Genomic DNA, 25,527 nt, shown 5'->3' with positions numbered 1-25,527 from the left:
TGACCGGACCCTTATGTAACAATATGGTTTTCAAGGTGATTATCCAATTAGAAAGCAGAATGAGCTTCACATGAGTAAAGGTCGAGTTATACTTTGCTCCATCCTTCAACCAGTACCACTCGTGCAGACAGAGAAAATGAGAAGACCTTTTATATTTCTCTATATTAGGCATGGGACAATATTAAAATTTGGCATCATGATTGCCATGGCCAGAATAACTGTGATTAACGATTATGTCACTATAATGATTAAAGGTGCTAACAGTTAAATGTTAATTATGATTTTTTAATATCATGAATGGGTTCCATACTTAAACTGTTATAGTACTGTACTTTGTGATACGTGAAAACAACAATGATCCAGAAGAGAACATCAATGGTAAGCAACATTTTCCATCACATTCTAGTGATAAAATGCAATTATCTTAGTTGGCGATTATCACGAACGGGATGTCACGGGATGTCAAACTCAAATTCACTGACGGCCAAAATTAAAAACTGGGACTAAGTCATGGGCCAAACTAAATATTTATTGAAAAATACATCTGCATGTTTTCTCTTCTTTTGAGTTATGTAATGTTAAACCTTTTCTTATTAAAATAAATGTTTAATAATAGTGTTGCTTAAACACTGAATCCAGAACAAGCAAAATATAAAATAATAACAACACTTCAAATAAATAATGTCTCTATAGACTATCTGTAGTGGGGACAGCTCTAATACAGATTTGATATGATCTCGTGGGCCAAATTTGCCTCCCGGGCCTGAGATTGACATGTCTGGTCTACCATTTTTATCATGATCAACGATATTATTATTTATTGTCTCATCCCTGCAGGTTAAGGCACCTACTACTAAAGTACAGGATACAGGTTACATGGCTCACGATACGATATTATCACAATATGGCGATACATGAGATAGTCAATATATCGCACATGATACACTGTGACGTATTGCTGTTTTTAAGAACCAAACACATTTTAGCAATGATGTTTCTTTGTTAAACCACTATTTGTGCATAGTTTATATGAAATACATCTATTTTAATTATCAAAACAGTGAATATGTCTCTGTGTGTCTAGCATTTTCAAGTTTCACTCCACTAAATAAGCAACAAAATTGTAGTGCAGTCACAGAAAAAGTGCTCAAAGATACAAACAAAACACTCAATACAGCAAATCTCGATAACAATACAGTTGTGAATTTTCGCACACCCCTACTGGCAATTCAGGTTCAGCTGTGATTGTAGTAACTTTTTTTAAAACTGTAGGAGCACAGGCTACATACAGTTCCTTTTAACACTGTGCCTCCACCTTGTTCATTTATTACACGAGAAATCCAAAGCATTATAGTCTTCTGCATTCAAATCGTATGTATTACACAGAATTTTTGTTTTGTTGTATTCTGTATTCTGGTGAACATGCTGCAGATGAACAGGTGAGGTGAAATCACATCCTGTCTGTATGCCTGATAACCGCTCAGACTATTGTGAATATCCTTTAGGACAGTGTGATATTGGCTCTGACCTGGCAGGGCCCTGGTGTCCGTGGAGACGTCTGGAGGGGGCGGGGCTTCTCTCTGATTGGCTGACGGGAGGGGGTCGGTGCCCTGGTCGGCTTCAATCATAGCCCCTCTCCAGCTGCAACAAACACACCGCGAACACGTATGAGTTTGTACAATCAGCTCAGTTATTTGAAAGGAACAAAAAAAGTATTTCTGCACATCGCATCAGGTTTGTGAAGTTGTGGTAGAAAACTCCAGTCAATATATAATGCAATTTTCTTTTTTAATCATGTCAGGTACAAGTTAAACATTGAGCAAAGTTGTAGATTGTTAGATTTGTTATCAGACTGTAGCAGATCCTTCACTTTCACAGGGTTTGAACAGACTTTAACTTAAGGTTTTCCATGACTTTTCCATGACTTCTCCATAACTATGCCTCAATATTCCATGTCCTTGAATTAACACGTTTCAATTCATGAACTTTTATCAGCTGATTCAGACTTAATAATGAGCATATTATGGTATGGATTTATGAACAGAGAACAAATGGCAAATGTTCAACCCACGCACATGACAATGTTGCATCAAATGTGGTTTTAGCCAGTTAAACAAAAAAAACAATTTAAGTCTGAACTTTATGTGGGATATAGTCAGGCCTAGATTTCTTTTTTGTATCTATACTTTAAATTTAACCCTTTACGCATTGACATGAATAGAAACACTTAGTCCAGTTTTCTTGTTTTCCATTAGGCTTTTATTTATTATTTATTTTGTCATTTTTAAAAAATAATTTCCTCAACTTTAGAGCATTAGATAACTATATTTTGTGCTACCTGTCAGATTAGAGGATTAGAGATTATAGTCTAATTTTTGCTTTAAAGAATTTAGGGAAACATATATATAGGCCTATGTTCTACATGTTTTATGGCTTTCTTGGCTTCTGTCAAAGCCTCAAAGACAATGTTCTGAGCACCAATCCTGAGCACCAATAATACACCTGACCTATTGTGATTCAGCTCGCTCGGTCCTGCCTAGGGCCAACTCTCCACTGGCACCACATTACTATAGGCTAATGAAAGGATAACAACAGAGCTGTGTGCTGTACACTTATGGTGAGTTTAACTCGAAGTCAAAGTGCATTCCAGGAATTGTTTTTAGAAAGAATTATGTGTCTCCTCTTCAGCGGGACCCTTCTGCCAACCAAAAAAAGAAGCATTAACCTGGAATGAGTGCATCTGGCTGCGGTGTATATCCTACAGCTCTTATTCTGATTCACACACTGGATAGTGGCGGCTAGTTACTTTCACCTAAACGTCCACATGGGAGAGCATGAGGGAGAAACAGCCCCACTTATCAGAGCAGTGGGCACACACACAGACCCCCAGCCGCTACCTGCTCATTTCTGGGCAGAAAAGTAACACCTGGACGTTCCAAAAGCATTCAGGCTATTTATAGTATTATCCTTATTCTCTTTAGATGTTCAAGGTTTAAGAAAAGGCACTAAGCGCAAGGCAATTTTTCTTTTTTGCAAGGAACAACCTAAAGGACAAAAAACAAGAGGCTATTTACTTCTTTACAGCACAAGACAGGAGATTGGAAAAATACTTAATAATACTGATAATATAAATGTAGCAGGAGATGTGACTATTGTCCTGATGTTCTAACTGTTGTAGAATTCCTACACAGCACAACTCATTGAGCTCCAACTATGCAGTTACAGAGTTTACTAATCCTCTTGACCTTATTGATACTTAAAATATAAAAAAAATTATAATATTACACCCGGACTGAACGCTGTTCAGAAAGTTTTCAATCATTTGTTAACTCATGATTTGTCAATTCTGGGTCGTATTTTGCTCTCTAAATCAGAAGGCATATCAAGACTCATAAAGCAATTTTCACATCCCCAATAGTAAAGTCTAATTCAGTCATATTTCAGTTCATTTGGAAAAAATAAGACTCACTGTATTCGCAGAACACAGTTTGTAAAATATTATGAAAATAGGAAGTTAAAATCTCTTGAGTTTGAATCCATAATTGTGTCTTTTGGATTAAAATGGTGAAAAGAATGTCTCTCTGTCTCAGTCCATATGGAATCATATTCCTGAATAAATTGATAAGGTTGGAGGATTAGATTTTCTGTTAAATTTCGATTTTGATGTATCCAAAATACCTATGAAATGACCTGCTTTTCACATTCAAGCTCTACAGTTTGGGAAACTGCTGCTTGCCAACAATTTCTCTCCACATAAAGCTGTGTTAAAGAACAACAGAATGGTAACTGTTAACAAGAAATCAGATATTCAACTGGTATGTCAAACTGGTATGAAAGTGGAGTTTGTTTTATAGATGATTTGATGAATACAGATGGAACTCTCTTATCTTATAATGCATTCTTAGAAAAATATTAAATTAGCATTTCAATTAATGGCTATGTTGTTTTAGACCTTTTACAACAAGCTTGTGCACTTTAACTATAAACCAAATTCATATTGAGGATAAAAAGTGTGACCACAAATGGGTTACCCAGGCCTTTAACAAAAGAATATTTTGTAATTTTAGTACCAAGACAAGACATGACTTGGAGAGCTCCTTTCGAAAGAAACCTTTTACTTTCTGTGTGTCATGTCCCCTTGTACCCAAAATGAAAGAAACACATTTTAAGATGATATCAGATATTTATCCTGTGGGAGATTTTCTACATAGATGGTTTAACTTGGATCCAGAACCTTGCACTTTTTGTTCTCCAGAGAATAACTGTTATTTTATAACTGGATTTTTTCTATGTATTTTGAGGCAATGTACACAACTGGATATGCTTGAACACTTCCAGTGTGCTGCTGCTGTGAGCCTTGTCATTTTGGTCTTACAATGTTCATATTAACCTGCTCAACATGATCCTGGTGTTTTTATTTTTCACTATTTTGTCTGTTAAAAAAATCCTATTCCTAATAAAGAGCCTGGCTTCAAATTCTCTCCTGTAACCACTAGAATCGTGAGCTTCATTTGAGTGGAGCTAAAGCGCTATGGGTGACGTCAAACTTACTTAGTCCACTTCTTTATACACGCACGCACACTTCCGTTTAATCTGTGAAGCCAGCATCATGTATCAATATTCTCGCATGATGCATAGTCAGTTTTAATTTGTCATGACTTTTCCATGACTGTACAAACCTTGATTTGAGCTGCGTTTTGAACAACTTTCATTACTCACCAATGACATTCAAACTATTTTGTGTTTGTGGTTTTCAGATTCTAGAATGTGATGATTTCATACTCCCAGATGGGGGCAGGAGTCAGATTTCCATTTTAATTACTCTGTACTTTCATAAGAAACATCCAAAAGATAAATTCATAAATGTTGAACTTTCATTTATATTCAGGAAAAGAGATGTCACAAAAATTTCAAACAAGATTTTGATACTATGGAATGGACTCGATACTCAATACTGATTCTGATATCATGATGATACAGCTCAAGGTCATTCTAAAGCTATGCAGGAAAGGTTCATTCTGTCCTGTAAATGGTGTCCTGTGACGTTTAGTATGTCTGCATGTGTTTCTTGGCAGTTTCCATGATGATACAATGCACACTTAAGCAAACACCTCCAAAAAAGATTTAAGATCATCTGAAATCTCAAGAAAAAATACAAAATGTATTTAAACAACTTTTCAAAACTCAGATGTAAGTCTAACAAGGGGAACAGTGCGTCAGACAGAACAGTACTTCTCAAGGGAAAATTTGATGACATCAGTAGGCAAAGTGACAATATCCACCCACCTGACCATCTTCTTGTCCTTGTTGTCGTCCTCCTCTTCCTCGTTCCTCATCTCTGCTCCTGTGGTGACTGAAGAGTTGAGCTCTTTTTGCACACTCAGGGGGCCTTTTTTTGGAATATTTTTCTGCAAATACATAAAGCTACAGCTATAAAAAAGAAGCATGACACCAGAATTACACAGGCAATTAAAGAGACAAAAACATGCTCTGTGAAGATTGAATGTTTGTGTAAGCCCAGGTGGTAATCATAAGGATTTAAAGGCCCTGTACTCTATTTTTACATGTATTTGAGTAAAATGTGTCTTGTCTCAATACAGATCTATTGTATAAGCAGCTCTTGAGGTCAACAGGTGTCTGTTATACGATGTCTACTAATTAGAACACATTTTATTGTCAAAGAATCAGGAAGTCTGTATTAGCATGCTAGCTGTTGCTAGCTTTACCAACATCATAAATTGTGAAAAGCACTAAACTTGTCATGGTAATAATAATAATAATAAAGATGTTCTGAATGCATAAGGTAAGTGAGGAATAACGTTGCACCACTGCAAATGGTTTAAAATTAACTAGTTCTGTTTTTCAAGTTTTTAAGATGAGTAATAATCAGATACAGTGCCTTTAAAATAGATTAAAGCGGATTAAAAAGTGTCAAAATCTACAGGCCAGGTCCAAAAATGTCTGCTCTCGAGACCCTCCAGCTATATATGGGGCAAGACCAGACAACTCGACTAGTCTAGTGTCTAGTGTTTTATACCTTTCAGAGACTCTCTCTGCTCTGCTCTTCCAAACCTAAATTTACTATGGATTTGATAAGTTGGCCTCTCAATACAATTGACATCTTCTTTTCGACCAGGAACTCAAGTCCAGGGGGAACCTGTTTGCCCCGGTCCATGGAGGACATAGAAGACATTTACCTATTCAGAACCAAAGACTTTTGCTGATTGGATTAGGCAAGGCCCTGATTTTTTGGAAAATCTGAATTACTGAGGCAGCTGTTCAAAGCCCCACTTGGCTGCCCAGAATGACTGAATCGAGGGGCAGAACTGTGAGCACTCGAACTTGTGACTATGGGCCGGGTTGCCCTCCCCAGTAGCTCCAGTCTCAAGACTGGTTGGTATCAATTCCCTTGGAGATTACAGCAGGGAGACGCTCTCCCCTAAATACCCCTCGCAGCCTCGCACACCCGGCCGGTCGGGTCTGTTGTATCCAGCGCTCAGTGGCTGCAGGATCCAGATGGCTGCTGCCTACTTTGGGTTAACTCCATGCCTGTCCCCTACCCTGTTGCTAGTCCTGTGAAATGTTTGTACTGTGTTTTGACTCTTTTTTTTTTTTTCTCCCCCTATCCTCATGTTACGCTGCAGTGTTTATTCCTGTCTGCTCCGTGTCTCCCAGTCCGGTCCAGTAGTCTCCCTCATGTATTGTATTGTATGTTTGTAATGTACGGACAGGGTGACAGGTCCAATTTCGATTCCTTTGTATGTCCATGTACATGTGAAGAAATCGACAAATAAAGGCCATTATTCATTGTGTTCATTGTGTCTTTTCCAAGGACACAATAACAGCTATGTAATGCTGGAAGATAGATCACCAACATAAACAGCAATGCAAAGGTTTTTCTTCAGTCAGAATAAAGTATATTATGGGATATTAACATGTCAAGAAAAGTTGAACAAGACATTCATAGAGATTTCCTTGTTTATAATATTGACCTTTTGAGAACACACTTCCTTGAGCATGCTATTCATCAGAGCTTTGCAAATTAGCATTAACCTTTTCGACTGTGTTTTACGAAAAAGGCAAGTTAAACAGATAAACATTAGTCTATTTAAGAATCACTTAAAGAACAAATTGTATTTAGACATTACAAAAACAAGAAAAATATTAAAGAAGAAATATTGCGCATTATTTGTATTGTTATAAACATTCAGTCCCTTTGCTTTGGTTGCTCATGTTTTTAGAATTTAAAATAATGTCTCTCTTCAGACAAGAAGCACCATGTTTCTTCAATTAACAGCCACCAATTAGGGTTTGTAACTTTTTCCAACACACTAACAGAAACATGCAGCTGTATGCACATGATTTGACTGATGATTATCTACTTGTGCGGGAGACCTCTAGACTGTTACCTGTGATATCACAAAATGGGGAATTTCAAAATTGTGTGTTTTAATGGAGCTCAGAGGAAGCAGATGTACTAAACAAGGATTTGTCTAAAGTGTGTGAATAATGCCTACTACAACTCCAGGCATGTTTTTGATGAGGAAACAATGTTAGAACATGGTTCAAATCTCAAAAAGTGCATTTTGCATAATTCTTTAGACAAAAGCTCAAACCTTCAAAGGCAGTTGGGAGAGGAAGGCTATCCCGGGCACTTGAGGAGGTGGAATGGCCCCTAGACCCTGGACGGGCCCTGGATGTGGCTCTGGGGGTGGGTCTGGGGGTGGGTGGGGCTCCAGGGGTTGGTGGGGCTCAGGTGGTGGGTGGGGCTCCAGAGGGGGTCGGGGCTCCTGGGGGCCTGGGACAGGTCTGACCCCTGGCGGAGGAGGAGGAGGAAGGTCTAGAGCTCTGTGGCTCACGTCCAGCCAGTCTGTGTCAGAGGGACCTGGAGACAACACAATGTCACAGTGTAATATTCACTTACAATCTTTACATAAATGTAGCATGTCATGTGCTCCTCAAATCAAATTTAAACACAAATACAGACATTAGTACTACCTACAAGTCTGTCTGATTTTAATATAAGCACTGACTACTGATCTTACAAATAGGGGAAGCTCATTTCATTTTCTGTCTCATATCTGACCATATCAGCAATCATATACTGCCTTCATCTACATGAACGTACCATCAAATATAATTTATCGTAAATTAGTTTAAATTAGAACAAATCTTTTAATTTGCCATTTGAAAGATTGCATAATTGTTTTCATTTTATTTTCAACTAACATTAATTCAGTTTTATAGTCTCTTTTATAGTCTCTCCATAGCCATAACAGTTATCTATGCCATTCTATTCCAGGCTGTGCCCAAACCTCCTTGTTAAAGCCTGATCTCGTCATGTTTCAGAGGCTAAGCAGGGCTGGGCCTGGTTAGTACTTGAATGGAAGATCACTGGAAATATCACATACTACAGTGGGGCAGCAGTGTCAAAACTTGTGTCCTCAGGCTCAATGTTATTTTCTATTTATCTGCTCATCTTTTCCCGTCTAGACTACTGCAATCACATCGCTCTGGCTTTAGCTTCCCTTCACTGGCTGCTTGTGTGTTTTAGAATTGATTTTAAGATTTTATTGATCATTTTTAAAGCTTATTTAGGTCTGCACCAAGTTATATTTCAGAACTTTTGTCCTCACAAAGCCCTCCCACAGAATTGTTTTTTAAAGCGCTTTAAAAAGATGTATTACTGTTGTTATTATTATTATTATTATTATTATTATTACATTTCACAAATTGATTAATTGACCAGTCCTTGGACCGAGTCAAGTCGCGGCGTGGAGCCAAGCCACGTGTGGCGCAGTGCCCCGGCCCTGGCCCCGGCGCGATCCTTTCAGTCCTTTCGTCTGCGGACACTCGACAGTCTACGCGGGCACGCTTTCGGGCCCGTACTGACAAACAGTCCTGGTTTAGTACTCCTCACTTCTTCTCCGTGCACCACACACCCCCCTCTCCTCACTTCTCCGTGCATGGAATCTTTATACTGTGTTTCTGTAGAATAAGATGCTTTAATAATCATAAAATACTTACTGAGGAGTGGATTGTTTCAGACGGAGCACTACTGAAGGCCTAAGTGTGAAATGCACGGTCTGACACTGGTGTTACCTGTCCAGTGGTGTGAAAGGCTGGGGTAGTACCTGTCCAGTGGTGTGAAAGGCTGGGGTAGTACCTGTCCAGTGGTGTGAAAGGCTGGGGTAGGATAACAGCCCGAAGACCAGGAGCAGAGCCAGGAGACCCAAGACGAGGCTCCTCTGCAAACGCGACAGCTGCTTCCACTTCTGAAACACCCCAAAAAGAGATTAAAATGTAAAAAAAAGATCTCACATTTAACTGTGTTTGATTAAAGGGATTTGGAAATGCTCGGTCCACCCAAGCAAATCAACACAGCAGCCAATCCGATAATGCCGCCTTTAAGATGGAAAGTGAAATTAGCGAGCGCTGATGAAACGATCTGATGCAATGCTGTTCTAATCTAAACTAGGACAGATCTTATAACCGTGATTATGCACATTAGGATTCTACTGAAGTCCATTTGGTGCAAAAAAGTCTCCATTACCTAGAATGAATAGAGCATGTTTCAGTATGTGCATGATCACAAGAAGTACATCAAATAGGCTAGACTGCTTCAAACTATTTGTGAATACTAAACAGCTTTAAAATTTGTACTAGTGTGTGACAATTAGGGCTGTTCATGCATATTTAGGCAGCTAGATGGGTAAAACAAAATAGCAGCAAATATCGGTGTGATATTTGGCAGATATGTGGGTCTATCTCTAATTTTAGTATCCTGTCAGCACTCATTCCTGTTCAATGTTTTCCACTTCTCTACTTTTGGAAGAGCTATTATTTGTTTATCACTTTTTATCTATACTGTATTTTTGATAGTGTCTTTGTTTCTTTGAATTTGTGTTTACAGAAAATAATAGTATTCTGTGGCTTATCTGAGTGTATCATTTATTAATATAGAGAATGCAGAGACATACTTTATACAGCTGTAGTGTTATGACAAACTAATAAAGTTAAAGAGACAGTTTGGAATTTTGGACATAGGGCCTCATTTCCTTGTGGTCCAGAGTGTTGGAGACGTGTGGAGACACTTTTTGAAATATTCCATCCAGTCCTTGTATTTGCAGAGGTCACTGGTGTTAGACTAGTGCATGTCAATGGTCATAGTTCTACTGCCACTAAAAACAGTCTTACCCACTCCACAAAACACCTGAAACAAATCTATTATTACACCAGACTGTCCATGTGAATATCTGTGTTGATACTTTGTCGGTAAGATAGGTGCTGGGTGATACCAGTCCGCCGCTGCCAAGTTTTCTATCAGGAAGTACAACTCACTGCTGCTGCTCACACAGAAATCCTTCAAATACAAGGCCGGTTTTACCTCTAAAATTATTGTATCGACACAGACATTCACATGGACAGTCTGGTGTAATAATAGATTTGTTTGGGGTGTTTTGTGGAGTGGGTAAGACTGTTTTTAGCAGCAGGAGAACTATGACCATTGACATGCACTAGTCCAGCACCAGCGACCTCTGCAAATACAAGGACTGGATGGAATATTTGTCTCCACACGTCTCCAACACTCTGGCTCACTAGGAAATGAGGTTCTGTGTCCAAAATTCCAGACTGTCTCTTTGAAACTCAATTTTCATAAGACCCAATTTACACTGAAATGAATCCGCCAATGAATCACCATATCACTGTACCGAAAACGATCTGCATCCACACATGTAATTTCTGTGTCCGCAATCCTTCCTTATCCACACAGCTTTGAGCATATGTGTTTATGTTTTACAGAAACGAAACTTAAAACTGCATAGCTAATTTGCATGAACTGAGCGCTCAAAAAACAACTTGCTATTGTGCGCTGATGTGGTTCAGCTTCTGTTGGACTAAAGGACACGACTCTGCAATATATGTGTTCTTTCTGAAACAGAGGGATGTTCTGCTGATGGTGAGTCTGTTCTGTGCTTCTGTCGCATTGGAGATGGTTCATGTGAAACTTTTCAGAGATTATATGTCATAGGCATAGACCATAATATGACTATACTCTAGCCTCTTAATGTTTTGGCAGTGAATTAGCTACTTCGCTGCGCACAGACCTACATCAGCGTATCAGTGTTTTTAGGCGTCCACACAGTGTAGGATCAGATCTGTCCTCAGATGAATTCAAGGGAGCTGGAGGCACCAAATCGTTCTGTCTCTGGAGCTGTTTTCAATCAGATTAGTGTGAACGAACACTGCATCCACAACGAAAATGATTCAAATACATACTCGTGTGGACGGGGCCTAAGGAAGACTCAATATTCAATACCAATCGTGAAAATGTAATAGTTTTTTTTTATTAGTATTACTGATATTATACTAGTTCTAATATCAAGATAATCAAAAACTATTAAGAAAGGTCAAAACATTTTCATTGTCAGTATTTGTTCAAAAAGTCTGTAGTTTTGATCATAATGTTAGAATCATTTATTATCTAGGTATTGGTTTGTTAGAAAATCCTATTCATGGGCTTTAGGTTCCATTTTACCATTCAAAAGAATATTTAGTTTTATATTGTTAATCACTATGGAAACAGCAGCAGTAGAGTTCAATCAGTTCAGCTTCCCGGTGCAAGCTGCAGCTCTCTGAAGGAAGACATTAAGGAGGAAGTGGACTGATTGAATGCACTTTCACTAATATACATAACTATAGATGTATGTATGAGTGAGCATAATTACAAAGCTCCTTCAACTGTCACTCACACATCACTAAACCTGTCCGTCTCACATTTATTCAATTACAAATGTTATGATGGCTCAAAATTACTTTCATCATTCTTACTGTGCGCTATTGTCACCTCGCCACAGATCTCACCAGTAACATAGCCTGGGGGCATCACTTGCTTGTTTAACGCTATACTGTGGAACATTCCAGGCAATGTAATAACATCTCCACAGAGACAAGCAAGAATGCAGAGAAGTTACATGGTGCTCCTTTAAACTACTACGCCACAGAACCTTCAATATGCTGTATTCATGCTTAGGTCACAAAACCAGAAAACGTTTGGAAACATGTACTGTAGATGACGACTTCCTTTGGGCTCTGTTGGAGAAAGTAAATCTAGGAAAACTGAGGAAATGGCCCAGTGTGGTATAGGATTTTGACCCCGCGGTGAGGTGATCCTATTATGGTATATTGACCCCCCCCTATGAAAATCTACATTTTATTCATAAAGTACTTGAATTCTATAGAAAAACTTTGAATATGAATACTATATCTGCAAATTAAAACATTAACATATTTAAAAGTGTGAACTCAGATGTATTTTTTATGTCGATTTTAAATTTTGAATGTTAAAAATGACTAAGTTGTTTAAATATATATTTTACTTAAAATGAGATAGTAGTTATTAATTAGTTAGGTAATAAAAGTGATGTATAATGACTTGGAATCTTGTTAAAATAGGCAGGGCTGATCAATTGAGCAGTTAAATAGGGGATAGGAGAAGATTTGTTAAATGGTTTCTGTAATCAAAAACTTCACTTAAAATTACATGTGGATTATGTGAACATAGCAAACTAAAACCCATAACAATGTGAAATACAATATAAAAAGTGACAAGATTGCTATGTATATGTAATTTTAACAATATAAAACGTTACATTTACACAAAATACCGAGTCGTTCTCCATCAAAACGTTCCTTAAAATACCTTAAAAAAAGTGAATATGTAGCAATATATAATAAAAGTAAATGACATGAGAAATAATGATCATATAAGTAACTACAAAAGAAAAAATAAGGGGGGGGGGGTCACTTTACTATAGTGGTATGTTCACCCCGAGGTCAATATACTATGGGGGTCAAAATACATCGGTCAAAATACACCGGTTTTCTTCAACTAGATGTCATTGCATTCATGTTTTTTCCTTTTATAAAATGCCACTTAATTTGTGTATTAAAATTTGTCTAATAAAAAAAAAAAAAAAAGATGTCATTGTAGCGTTCCGTTATGTTCGGCAGATCCACAGTTCCAACCAGCTGCCTGTGAGTGACGTGGAAGCTGCGATTAGAGTCCCGTCCCCCGTGGAAAGCTTTGGTAGGCTGTGAAGACGCTGCTGCTGAATCCACAGTTTTAATATGGATGTTCACTACACTGGAAGTCATCATCTGCATGTTTCAAAAATCTTCTGGTAAACGTGAATAGAGTCCATAACAATAACAAAGAGGGACTAAAAACTAGAGGGATTGCTTTTAAAAATACATTCATTAGTCATTCATTAGTCATTCATTAGTCATTCAGTTTCTTGGAGCCAGATCACAGTATAGATTTGATCACTGTTCATGTCAAAGTGATTACCTTTGTATAGTCTTGAAGAGGGAACTAAAGTCATCTGCTTCTAGTGCAGCAGTCGACTAATAAGCTGCTGATCGATGAGTACTTGTAAATAATGCATTAATATAAAGACAGATTCAACTGGTGAATCACAAGTTTAATCTGTTTTTCTTTTTTTTACCGGGAAATGGCCCAAAATACCAAATCTTCAGCTAATGCACTCACTCAGTTCTCCTTCTGCTGTTGTCCCATAGAAATGTTTATATTGTAAATCAAATGATAAGTTGACAAATACAACTTTTTGTGGACTAAAAGACAGAGGGAGTGGCACCAGACTGACATTCCACTTTATAAAACACTGGACTTACTAGGCTTACAGCTGCAGCACAGTACAGGGACAGTGCACAACACATTAACCAAGACAAAAGTCATAGAAAAGATGCTAGTGCAGGTTACAGCCTGGATGCTCATTTACATGTGTAGTCCCTGAGCGGGCTGGAAATACTAAATACTAAGTACACATTCAGTGTATAGAGATAAAGTGACCAAAAATAAATTAAAAACAGACATTACTTAGGGTTACAGTGTTGAAATAATATTCTAAAAACAACATACACCAGACACACAACCACATGCACTCATAGCTCCTTCCACCCTGTATCAAGGCCCAACATTTGCACACACACACATTCTATATTCTACTCATCTGTAACAGAGATATGCAAAAATATCAAAATATCAATATATCGTATTGTTGAATGTGATGATACAGTATCGATATCTTGGGCTGCTGTAGCGATATGTCGCCAGGAGTATTTTTGGAATATTTTACTAAATTTTTTTTTTTACATTGCTTCAGTTTTGTTGCTTGTTCAGAGGAAGGAAACTCGTTTTGATGTTTAAAATGGCTGTGTTTCATATGAACTTTGCACAAGAAGTGGTTAAACAAAGACTTTTAGGGTTCATTTATATGATGACGGACTGAGCAGTAGACACAAAAGTGGCGTGACCTCTTCACTTTTTATTCAACATTTAGACAAGCGTTTTTGGGAGGAAATCTGCTGCATACGGTGACGCCAAAGTGTGTGAAATTGGTATATTTGTACTTAAAGCAACAAGGACGTCTTTGGACATACGGAAGTTTTGACGCCACACATTTTCATCAGCTACTCCTTCCACAAAGTTGTCCCATCATCAACTGGTTCTCCAGGTCTCGTCCATATCCGTCTGACTCGCCTGTGATGAACTGGTTCATCCAGAATTTGACAGAGGTGATTGCAGATCCTTCTCTGTTCACTAATAGTATCTCTACAGATCCTCTGCATTTGTTGTTTTGCCTCCTGTAAGTTTATTAGAGCTGCCAGAGAAGCTTGAAGGTCCAACACATGGAAATGATCCCACATGTTTGTTTCTGTGTACTTTATGTATGTGTGACATAAACATGTACAGGACGTGAGCACATCTGACCAGAGTTTTGCGTCTTGGGCAGTGCAGACGGAAATGCTACGGCGGAGCGTATTCAACTTTTCCACTCTGAAGGGTAGTTTCAGCATTTTTAAGCCCCAAAAACACTGTCACCGTCTAAACTAAAGGCACTTCGAATAAAATAATTAGTCGTTTTTACTCGCAAGCGTTCTTGTAAACAGGCCCTTAGTATCACAGCCATGATTTAGCCTTTATTTTTTATTAAACTATATCAAATCCATTTGAAATATACTGTATGGATTTGAAAGTGCACTGTATCGAGATATGTATCATATCGAGGTATGTATCGTGTCATAAACTTAATGATACCAGCCCTAATCCATAATGTGTACAAACATGTTTTGAGATCAGCCACTTCTTTGTCAGATGTGCAAACATTTGAAAGCCTGTGCAGGTTAGAATCTCTGTTGGTAGATTATTCCAATGACTCACAGCAGCAGAGGAAAAAGAGGATTTGGTGAGCGAGGTCTTGCAGTACTTAGTGTTTTTTGTTGACTGACACAGAGCAGAGCTACAGGCTTCTCCTGTATGAAACATGAGCCAGAGTCTCTCACATTCAACAACATCACACCTGAGTGCACATTCTTATCTACTCACATCCTCACGCCTTCACAGTATCAGCAGCAGTGACAGAGGCAGCACTGAACACAGCACTCTCTCCCCACAGCCACAAGCTCTCAGGTCTGATACCCCGACAATTGTCACGGTCGGTCTTCTGGGTATTCAGTAGCTTGACCTGAGAATCACTGCAAAGCAGAAAATGACAGTCAGCAGGCAACAGGAAAGCATGGAGGAGATGGTCAAATACTGAAGTTTGGACACTAAAACAACCGCTGTGTGGAGGAGTGTAATAAAGGCACAGTAACCCATCTGATTTTAGTCTGATCACAAACGCAAGGCACAAAAGCAAGAAGAGACTTTGCAAAGCTCACCTAGTAGGGCTGGATATCCTGATACACACTTCGATACATAGGCCACGATACGATACATATCACAATACAGTGCACTTTCCATTTGAAAACAATTTGATATGGTTCTATAAAAAATAAAAGCTAAATCATGGCTGTGATACTAAAAGTCTTTGTTACACCACTTCTTGTGCAAAGTTCATTTGAAACACAAACATTTTAATCATCAAAACAGTGAAAATGTCAAATGTGTCACATAAATGACTTTCCTTCCTTTGAACAAACAACAAAACTGCTGTAAGCGCTGTAACAAAATAATTTAGTAAAACATACACACACAAAAAAAACATATTTTTTCGGACTATAAGGTGCACTTAAAATCCTTAAATTTTCTCAAAAATGGATTGTGTGCCTTATAATCCAGTGTGGCTTATGTATTAATTCTGGTTGTGCTTACTGATCTCGAACCAATTTAATGTGGCACACGGCGCTCAAAAATCTGTCAAAATGTTTTAGTATGACTTTGGTAAGATATAAAGCTTCACAGCTGATTGACTGTGGGAGCATTAAGGCTACCATAGTCAGGATCCTCGCAGAGCAAGTCGTGTCCTTTAGTCCAACAGACGCTGAACCGCATCAGCGCACAAGGAGCGAGATGTTTTTTCAGTTTATAGTTTATGCAAATGAGCTATGTGGTTTTAAGTTTGGTTTCTGTAAAATGTAAACAAATGTGGCAAAGCTGCATTAAACACATTATTACTCAGTGTATATCTGAGTCGTCCTCATAGGAAATATATATAAAAAAAAAAACAACCTTAAATGATCCAACTACATTCACATTCATAACACACATTCACCAAGACAGAGAGGCAATGCTGGGCGAGTTACACCATGATCTGCCAATGGATTGTGGAGCCTGGACTAAGGATCAGTCTCAAGTGTCGTCCGTTTGTTTCTCTTAATGCTCCTTATAATCTGATGCACCTTATGTATGAAAATAGATGAGACAATTCAACATCATTGATATTGCACCATATAATTCGGGGCGACTTATGGTACGAAAAATATGGTATATCGATACAGCAGCCCATGATATCAATACTGTATCATCACATTAAACAATATGATATACTGATATTTTGATATTTTTGCACAGCCCGCACACCCCTATCCCCAAGTAAAACTGCCACTGCCTATCCTCACAGCAGGTCCTCAGTGACCTGAATGGTAATGTGTTACGGCCACAGGCCGCCAGCTTCTCCTATAGCCATATCTGTTTAAGTCCCTGCTACTGATCCCTGTAAGCGTTCGTGCATGTGTGTGTGTGTGTGTGTGTGTGTAAACCTCCATCTCCAGACCCCTACTGTGATTGGTGGATTCAATTCAGCTGGCACCTGGTTCCTTTCCAGCTGATTGGTGTATCACCTTAACACCTGGGCCAATCGTGGACCTACATCTGCAGCAGCACGCCTATGAAAGGAGCCACCCCCTGCCACTCAGGGCTGCTGTTTTGCCTGTGAGCTGCATGTCACATTTGCTGTGTCTCTTTTGTTGCTCTTGTTAAATTCGATTGTGACTTAGTTTTGAGAGTGGTTTGTGTTTCTTTTGTTGTCATTTATATACACATTGTTGTCATTTATTTACACATTTAACTACTCTATTTAGAGCCTCTTTTTGTTAATTATTGGAAATATTCTCCTTTTGTTAGTTTAACCTTTACAATTATTTTAAATACCGTATTTTCCACAATATAGGGCGCACTCATAAGCCTCCAACCCCATCAATAAATGACCACGCGCCCCACAATCCAGAGCGCCCTATACACGAATCCACTCGGGTGTCCCAGCACGACTTCAGTAAACTACAAAGCTGCTCCACCCACAGAACACACAAACACACACGGAGCAGACAGCGACCGCACAGCGAAAAACACCCACAGTCACACTCATCACTCCACACAGACGAGGAACGGAACCGAAAAAGCGAGTGCAATGTGCCACTTCTAGACACAACTGAACAACTGAGTCACTGCGAACACGCCGACAATCCGTTGGTCCCAGACAGCCCCCTCCCTACACGCCACAACTGAACAAAGCCCAGAGTCACCGTGAACACCACAAACAAACAAAGTCCCACTCACCCATCACACTGTTGGGTTTTGTTTAAAGTCTGGTGCAGTTTATTGTGAAAAAAGTTCAAAAATAGACCATTCAATAACAGAACCCCCTATAGTGTGGAAAATATGGTAAATTACAACTTCCATTTTACCATTTTACACCTTGGTTCTTTTGTTACTTCCCCTGTCCCTAGTAGAGCTGGATCGTAACATAGTGTATTCTTAAATTCCAGCAACAGAGGTTTGAAAACTGACAGAGATCATCTACTCTACAACTCTGGCACTTCAAGCAGCATTTGTGCACTAAACTAAACAGTGCCAAATTAGCTACAGGCTTCACAGAGTCAGAACAGAACAGATAATACAATTCAACCAAAACAGTAGAACAGTTGCTTCCTGAAGTTTTTAATTTTATCTTATTCATCTTTATCTATTTATTTAGATTGGCCAGGTCTATTCTATAAACCCGTACTATCATGGCATTCTTTACACTTTCCTCTCCTTTCACCTCCCTTTGATTTTTGCCGGAATTTGCACCCCACTAGAGCAGGGCAAGTTTGCATTCAGCACAGCAGCCGGCATCAACAGTTCAATCGGAAAGAAGGAAAAAAAGAAAACTGCATTATTTTTGTTCTCCTGAGTAACAGTCCCAAACAGACAGAGAGAGGGGGGGGGGGGGGGGGGGGAGAAAGAAAAAGTACAAAGGACCAGGAGCAAACCGCATATTACACAGACTATGAGGAGATTATCCCACTGCGGACATCAGGTACACACACACATGCCTATACACACACCTAGACATGCATATACACACACATATACACACACGCATATACATACATACAAACACACACACACACACACAACACACACACATATACACACACACAAAAGAGCAAGAAAAACACTGCAAACAGGTGGGGAGAGAGAGAGAGAGAGAGAGAGAGAGAGAGAGAGAGAGAGAGAGAGAGAGAGAGAGAGACAACAAAGAAGGTAACAAAACATCAACTAATAATATAGTTCTGTAACTGTCGTATTATTTAAAAGTCACGGATCTATCTGGAGGCACTGGCACGTCTCTACCTTGACTAGTTTAACACCTGCATGTTGTGGGTTGAGTGTGGTGAACAGGTGCGTGTGGTGGACAGGTGCGTGTGGTGGACAGGTGCGTGCGGTGAACAGGTGCGTGCGGTGAACATGTGGTGAACAGGTGCGTATGGTGAACAGGTGCTTGTGGTGTACGTGTGGTGAACAGGTGCGTGCGGTGAACATGTGGTGAACAGGTGCGTGCGGTGAACATGTGGTGAACAGGTGCGTGTGGTGAACAGGTGCGTGTGGTGAACAGGTGCGTGTGGTGAACAGCTGCGTGTGGTGAACAGGTACGTGCGGTGAACAGGTACGTGCGGTGAACAGGTGCGTGCGGTGGACAGGTGCGTGCGGTGGACAGGTGCGTGCAGTGGACATGTGGTGAACAGCTGCATGTGGTGGACAGGTGCGTGTGGAGCTGCCCCTCACCCTCCAGCAGGACTGCCTGCGGTGTTTGCCATTGTTGTAGGCGCGGCTGTGGGGGTCAGACAGGGTCACCGCGATGAAGTCCTTCCTGGAGGGGGAGTACATCCTCAGCTCGGAGCTCTCCCGCCCTCCTCATAGACACAGCCCTGGAAACACAACAGCACAACAGCATTACAGGGGACACACTCTCTCAAACTCACTTTGAACTAGGATCCAGCTTTTTCAGTTTCAATACCGATATCAGTACATTTATTTTAAGTATCTCCCGATACTTGATATTAACCCATACCAGTTTAGGGACAGAAAATGACACTTACTTCCTTAAAACACAGTTAATTTATTACATGAGATCCAATTGTGTTGTGTTACTGTTGTTTATCCTTCAATAACTAGTGAACAGTTTTGCATGAGTAAAAGTTCAAACATTAGGCCTCACTCTTGCATCCAATTAAAGGCCAAACCATGATATCAGTTGTATCGATATCAGAGAGCCAATACCTGATCCCACTAATTTTTCAGTATATGTGCCGATATCTGATACCAGTATCGGTATCGGTGTCTCCCTACATTAAAGGGTTCTATATTACGCAAAAATGACTCTTGTGCGGATTTAAACCATGTTATATTGAAGTTTCCTCCTCAAAAACAGACCTGGAGTTGTGTTTTGTTTCATTCATACATGTCTGAATAAATCTTTATTATTAGTCTGTCTACATCTTCAAAGCTCAAAATGCTCTGTTCCACCTTGTGATGTTGTGTAGTGGTTACCAGAATCACACACTTTAAGACGAGTGGGTCTGGAGCTGTGCCCTGTCTCCCTGATTTCAGAGACCATGACTGACAGGAGGATTAACCAGTCAAAGAGACACATGCACCGTTCACATCAACAACAATCACAGATCATCACAGATTTTTACAGAATCAACAAACCACCAAATTATGACTTATCTCAGGTAAAAGAAGTTAGATATTTTGTCTAAATGTTCTGAGAATTTTGGAGAGGAGATGTCGTCCACATTTGAGAGACACTTATACACGTATAAAATTAGGACAGAGGTTTTTCACACTCTATTGTCCAGTTCCAGTTCCTTGATTTGAAAACAATGTAGAAGAACTGGTTAGACAAATAGGTAGTTTTTAAGTTAACAGCTTCCTTTTATCTTAAGTTCAATAGAGATGGGCTAAATAGCTAAAATGACTCAAATGAAGTTTAAAAACACAGTGGAGCACACTCTTTATTAGTAGTTCTGTAGTATTAGAAGAACAATGTGTGTCCTGCTTGAGAGAAGAACTCAGCCTAAATGTGCAGGGTTTGTGTGTTAAACATGTGAGAATGAAACAAAACACAAGTCCAGGTCTGTTTGTGATGAGGAAACAACATTAGAACAGAGATCAGAAAATAGTGAAATATGGGTCCTTTAGTCTTAACTGTGTTGTCATGGTGTTCCTCAATCGTTTTGTAAGCTGTATTTTTATTGATTCATGCTTGTTTGAGTAATCCTGTATTGTCCTGCATGAGACTTGAGTGCTCAGTAAATATCTGTTTTCACTCCTCCCCCTACTCTTTACTTTACTTAGTTATTCCAAATATTCAGGCTCCAAGTCATATGTGTAGGGTTCAGAAATGTCACATAGCCTGTTGCCAACAATGAAAAACTAACATTTTGAACAGGAAGTCTATGGACTGTCTTAGATCAAAAATGTGTTTTACAAAGAACAAAATGCAAAATGATTATCAGAACGTTTAATACTAAATATTCAGATAAAAGCACCATATTCCTTAAACTGGAGACAGACTGTGTTTGAAATCATATCAATTCCAATCATTCTGACTATTTTTAATTAGTTGAAATTTGCAAGTAATAGATTGATCATGAAGCATACTTAAGAACGTATTTAAGGTACAGTGACCCCTTACTGGTCAAAGCTCAGAACCTCCAGATTTCCCTCCCTGAGCTGCAGAGGCTGCACTAGCACTTGGCTGCAGATGCTGGGATTTAGGTAGAGACCATTAAGATCAGAGAGAGACATTTTTAAATCAACTGGATTTCAAAATTGAAACACCCTGAGGATCATTCTGCTTTCTGATAATCATCTTGAGAACCAAAACACCAAATTATAACAAACAACTCATGTTGAATGCTTTTATAATTCAAAATGAATCATTACCAGTTATTCTAGACACCTCATAACACACAGAGCAGGGCACAAGGACTGGCCCTCTGCAGGAAATGTTTTGTTTTGTTTTGTTTTGTTTTGTTTGAGATCCCCATTAGTTACTGAAATATCAGTAGCTATTCTTCCTGAGGTCTCCTCAAATTCATTACATACATTTTATTGTATAATACACACACACAATAACAAGACATGAAATGTATAGTAAAAGTAATAAAAAAATTTTAAAAATAAACAACTAATTAAAACAGATAATATAAATAACAATAACACATAAATAAACAGCAACTAAATACTGTGTAAAAAAAAAAAAGAAAAGCTTTAACTTTTTTTAGAATAAGTTTTTGTTCTTTTCAAACAACAAGAACACTGGCAGTGCATCACATTCAACTCTGGCTCAAAAACCAACAGTACTCTGCATTTGATTGGTTCTGCACACAGGAAGCACCACTTATATTTTGGCTTTGACATGTTTCATAATTGTGGCTATCTGAGAAAAAAGTTAATTTGTTATCAATTATTTCTGGGATTTTGGATAAAATTATATTTCTCATAAATGTTAATAAATAGTCTTTGAGTCTGCCTTTTACAGTCAGCTAGACCAAATCATTGTGCTTTGTTATTACATTGGTTCTGTTTGGGCAGCTCAAATCAATCCGGGCTGCTCTATTCTGAGCAACTTGTAACTTGTACAAGTCACTCTCACATGTCTTTGACCAAATGACACACGCATAATCCATCTGAGGAAGAACTAATGACTGTACTAGAGTCCACTATTACACCCAATAATTGTATTTTTATTACTTGTTTAATTAAAATGTGAGAGCTGAAGTGATGAGAACGAGTCTAGTGAATGGAGATGTATACACTTCCTCCTGCATTACGTAACTCAATAAAAACTGCATGGAAAACTAAACAAATGAGCGAGGTGAGCAAACCTAAACAAATGCAAAACTACAGTAGGTCATTTTTAATAGAAGCAGAAAAAAATACATTAAAAAAAAGCATATTTTTGTCAATTCAGTTGTGTTTGTTGCTCTTAAAAACTTACTGAACTGAATTACATAAAACTGCAGTCTAGCATGAGTCTCCACAAACCTGATTCTTATTTGGCCTAGAGCAGTGCCTCCTGCTTGTTTCCATGGAAGTGTTGTTCTTTGGCTGTAATAACCCACAGTATGGCAAAAACTTTCTGTTTTCTGTGAACTCATGCAAGTGTCCTGCCTCTTCCTGAAAGTCAGGTGAACAGATTTTCAAAATAAAAAACTGCGACTTTCCTGGTTTGGGCTGCTTGGTAATATGAAAATTGTGACATGAGTGTGTAAGTAAGGAAAATTTTTCTGCACTCTGCACTAATATGAGTCAGTTTAGTCACATTTTCTTTGTGTTTTGGTCATTTTAAAGCAGCTTTTCTGTATTTTACAAACAAATGAAAATTTATGCCTCTCTTTACTGTTGGAAGTGATCAGATTGGTGAAAAATAGGGACACCTGAGACATTTTTTTTATATAAAACTGGGACAAATCACTGCTTTTGGATAAATCTGCTGGGACAGGGGATACAGGTCTAAAAACTGGGACTGTCCCGGGTAAATAGGGACGTCTGGTCACCCTACCTGAAAGTTACTGTATCTTTAACAAACTGTTAGACCTTCATGTTCTTGATTGCTTGTAGGCTATAATTTTACAGGACATACAGTAAATGTCCTTGTAGTAACACTATTACTATGGGGACAGTACACTTTATACTGCACTGAGGAGTATCACAGTATCACATGTCCTCAGACTGTTGTCTCTGTCCAACACACACAGTCTTCTGTCATTGTGACGTGGATCACGTTCACTTTCTGTTCTGGGAAACACAACACCCTCAATACATGTTTCAGAATAAACTTCCCACAGGCTACAGCTCTTCATTCTTAATGTACACACACATAGAAGCAGCTCAGTTTAGCAACATTTAGGAACAAAAAGGCGCATTTGTTGTTGTTGTTCGTGATTAAACGTAGCGGAGCACAGATCTGCTCCAGTCCGAGTTCAGCGCAGTGTTTCGGGTTGTGGTTCGGCTCTTACCTCGGTGCACCTGAGCTCTGCAGAACGATGCTAACAGCTGAAGCTAGCCCCGTCCTCGCTCCTCTTTCCCCGGGTAAATGCGCTCTATTCAGCGGTGTCTCGGTCAGGAGTGTCCCGCCGAGCTGAGGGCATGAGCCGGGCCGTGTCACAGGACGGGCCGCCTCATGGACAGAAGAGCCGCGGGTTAGAATGAGAGCGCAGACAGCACCATGAATGAGACACGTACGAGGAGAACACAAATACAAACACGAGCGCACTGACCCACGGTCACATGACTGAACATGTGGTGAACAACGTAGACACGCACACCACTGGCTGTGCGCGCGCGTCTGTGGGGTGGTCCCTTACGCACAGGGGAACTGAGAGGAGAACTGTTAAACGAGTCGAATATTTAGAAGTCTTTTAAATCAAGGAACCTTTTGAAAGATGTGTTATATTTATTGTTATGTGTTTTACATATATATATATATATGATTTTATTATTATTTAATGTATATAATTTTTGTCAATTTGAGAGGATGGATGTGAGCACATTAATATCACGATAAGATATAAGACCTAACAAAATATAAGACTAATAATAAAAATATGTTGTTTATTGTTGTATGTATATGTGTATAATAATTTACCTTAATGTAAGAATATGTTTTTATAATGTATTGTGGATTCAAATTAAACAGTAAAAATGTCATATTATATTTATTATTTTGATAAGAAATTAGATTTAAAAACAATTTTTTGTATTACATGGAAATTCCACATTCACTGTTCTAAAGCGCTTTGGAATTACTATTATCAGCAGTCTGACACTTTCTGGGACTAAAGCTGTAAGACGGGATATTTTACTTTTGTGGAGGATTCACTGCTAACACATAACATGTTTAGATCACCTTTTATTGTTTGGAAAATAGTATAATTACAGAAAGTAGTGTACTCACAAGTTTTATACATTTCCTTTCGTTTTTGGCTCTTTGAGTCTCACCTTTGCACTAAGTCACTCCCCCTTCAGAGCGCTATCACAACACAATCAGTGTGCATCCCACTGATGAAACTACTGCACATCGCATTAGGTTTTTGAAGTCATTGTGTGCAGTTTTGTCTGATGTTTTTGTATATTTATAGAGATTGTCGTGTAAGTAAGTAAGTAAGTCTTTATTTATATAGACATTTTCCCCAAAGATGCTTTACACAGCATTATTCAGCATTATTCATTCACTCTATACCGTGGTGATGGTAAGCTACTATTGTAGCCACAGTTGCCCTGGGGCACACTGACAGAAGCGTGGCTGCCATGCCACACGGCGCTATTGGTCCCTCCGACCACCACCATCACTCACACACACACCACTTTCATACTAGGCAATGTGGGTGAAGTGTCTTGCCTAAGGACACAATGATTGGATTGATTGTATTTAATTGACCTTGACTATCAACTGTTCTGGAGACCTGGAGCATGTTTTGTGTTGATGGGGGAAACCGGAGCACCCGGAGGAAACCCATCCAGACACTGGGAGAAACATGCAAACTCCACACAAAAAGGCCCAGGCGACCCGGGGATCAAACCCAGAACCTTCTTGCTGTGAGGCATGAGTGCTAGCCATGAGTGTGGATGGAGCATTGCACAGAATCTCACAGCTAAACATAAGGATGCTTGAAATAGTGCTGAAATGTTTTCGATGAGGGAACAATGATATAACATGGTAAAAAATATATATTTTGCATAATACCCCCTCTTTAAATCTGGCTGTGTGAACTAAAGATGCTGATTTTATATTATATAGGACGTGACTGTTTCACTCATATTGACAGTCATGGTAAGATTCAGAGTTACACTGGCCTTCAACTGCACCACAATCCATCCTGTACACCTCCTGCAGATCTTTGCTAATTTTCTGACAAAAACATTTTATTTAAAATTGCTAACAAAACCAG

General features: G+C 39.0%; 1 protein-coding gene across 2 annotated transcripts in view; it reads right to left on the bottom strand.

The window, feature by feature from the left end:
• LOC110164288 (endoplasmic reticulum mannosyl-oligosaccharide 1,2-alpha-mannosidase-like) overlaps positions 1-23,870 on the bottom strand; it is a 75,860-nt gene extending 51,990 nt beyond the window's left edge. Inside the window, exons 1-6 of one of the 2 annotated variants that reach the window (XM_055153407.1) lie at positions 23,596-23,870; positions 19,352-19,494; positions 9,167-9,275; positions 7,617-7,885; positions 5,287-5,408; positions 1,529-1,641 (exon numbers count right to left, since the gene is read on the bottom strand). In XM_055153407.1, coding sequence (XP_055009382.1) covers positions 1,529-1,641; positions 5,287-5,408; positions 7,617-7,885; positions 9,167-9,275; positions 19,352-19,453 — 715 coding nt within the window. In that variant the 5' untranslated portion in view covers positions 19,454-19,494; positions 23,596-23,870. Of the gene's footprint in view, positions 1-1,528; positions 1,642-5,286; positions 5,409-7,616; positions 7,886-9,166; positions 9,276-19,351; positions 19,495-22,621; positions 22,786-23,595 lie in introns of those variants that run through there. The other variant, XM_055153408.1, reaches the window with a different exon arrangement.
• Between the last annotated feature and the right edge of the window lie 1,657 nt (positions 23,871-25,527).

The sequence above is a fragment of the Boleophthalmus pectinirostris genome, unplaced genomic scaffold (assembly GCF_026225935.1).
Source record: "Boleophthalmus pectinirostris isolate CB_2022bp ecotype Guang Dong unplaced genomic scaffold, ASM2622593v1 HiC_scaffold_18, whole genome shotgun sequence".
NCBI lineage: Eukaryota > Metazoa > Chordata > Actinopteri > Gobiiformes > Gobiidae > Boleophthalmus > Boleophthalmus pectinirostris.
Note: the sequence above shows the minus strand (reverse complement) of the source record. Positions and strands in the feature narration are given on the sequence as shown.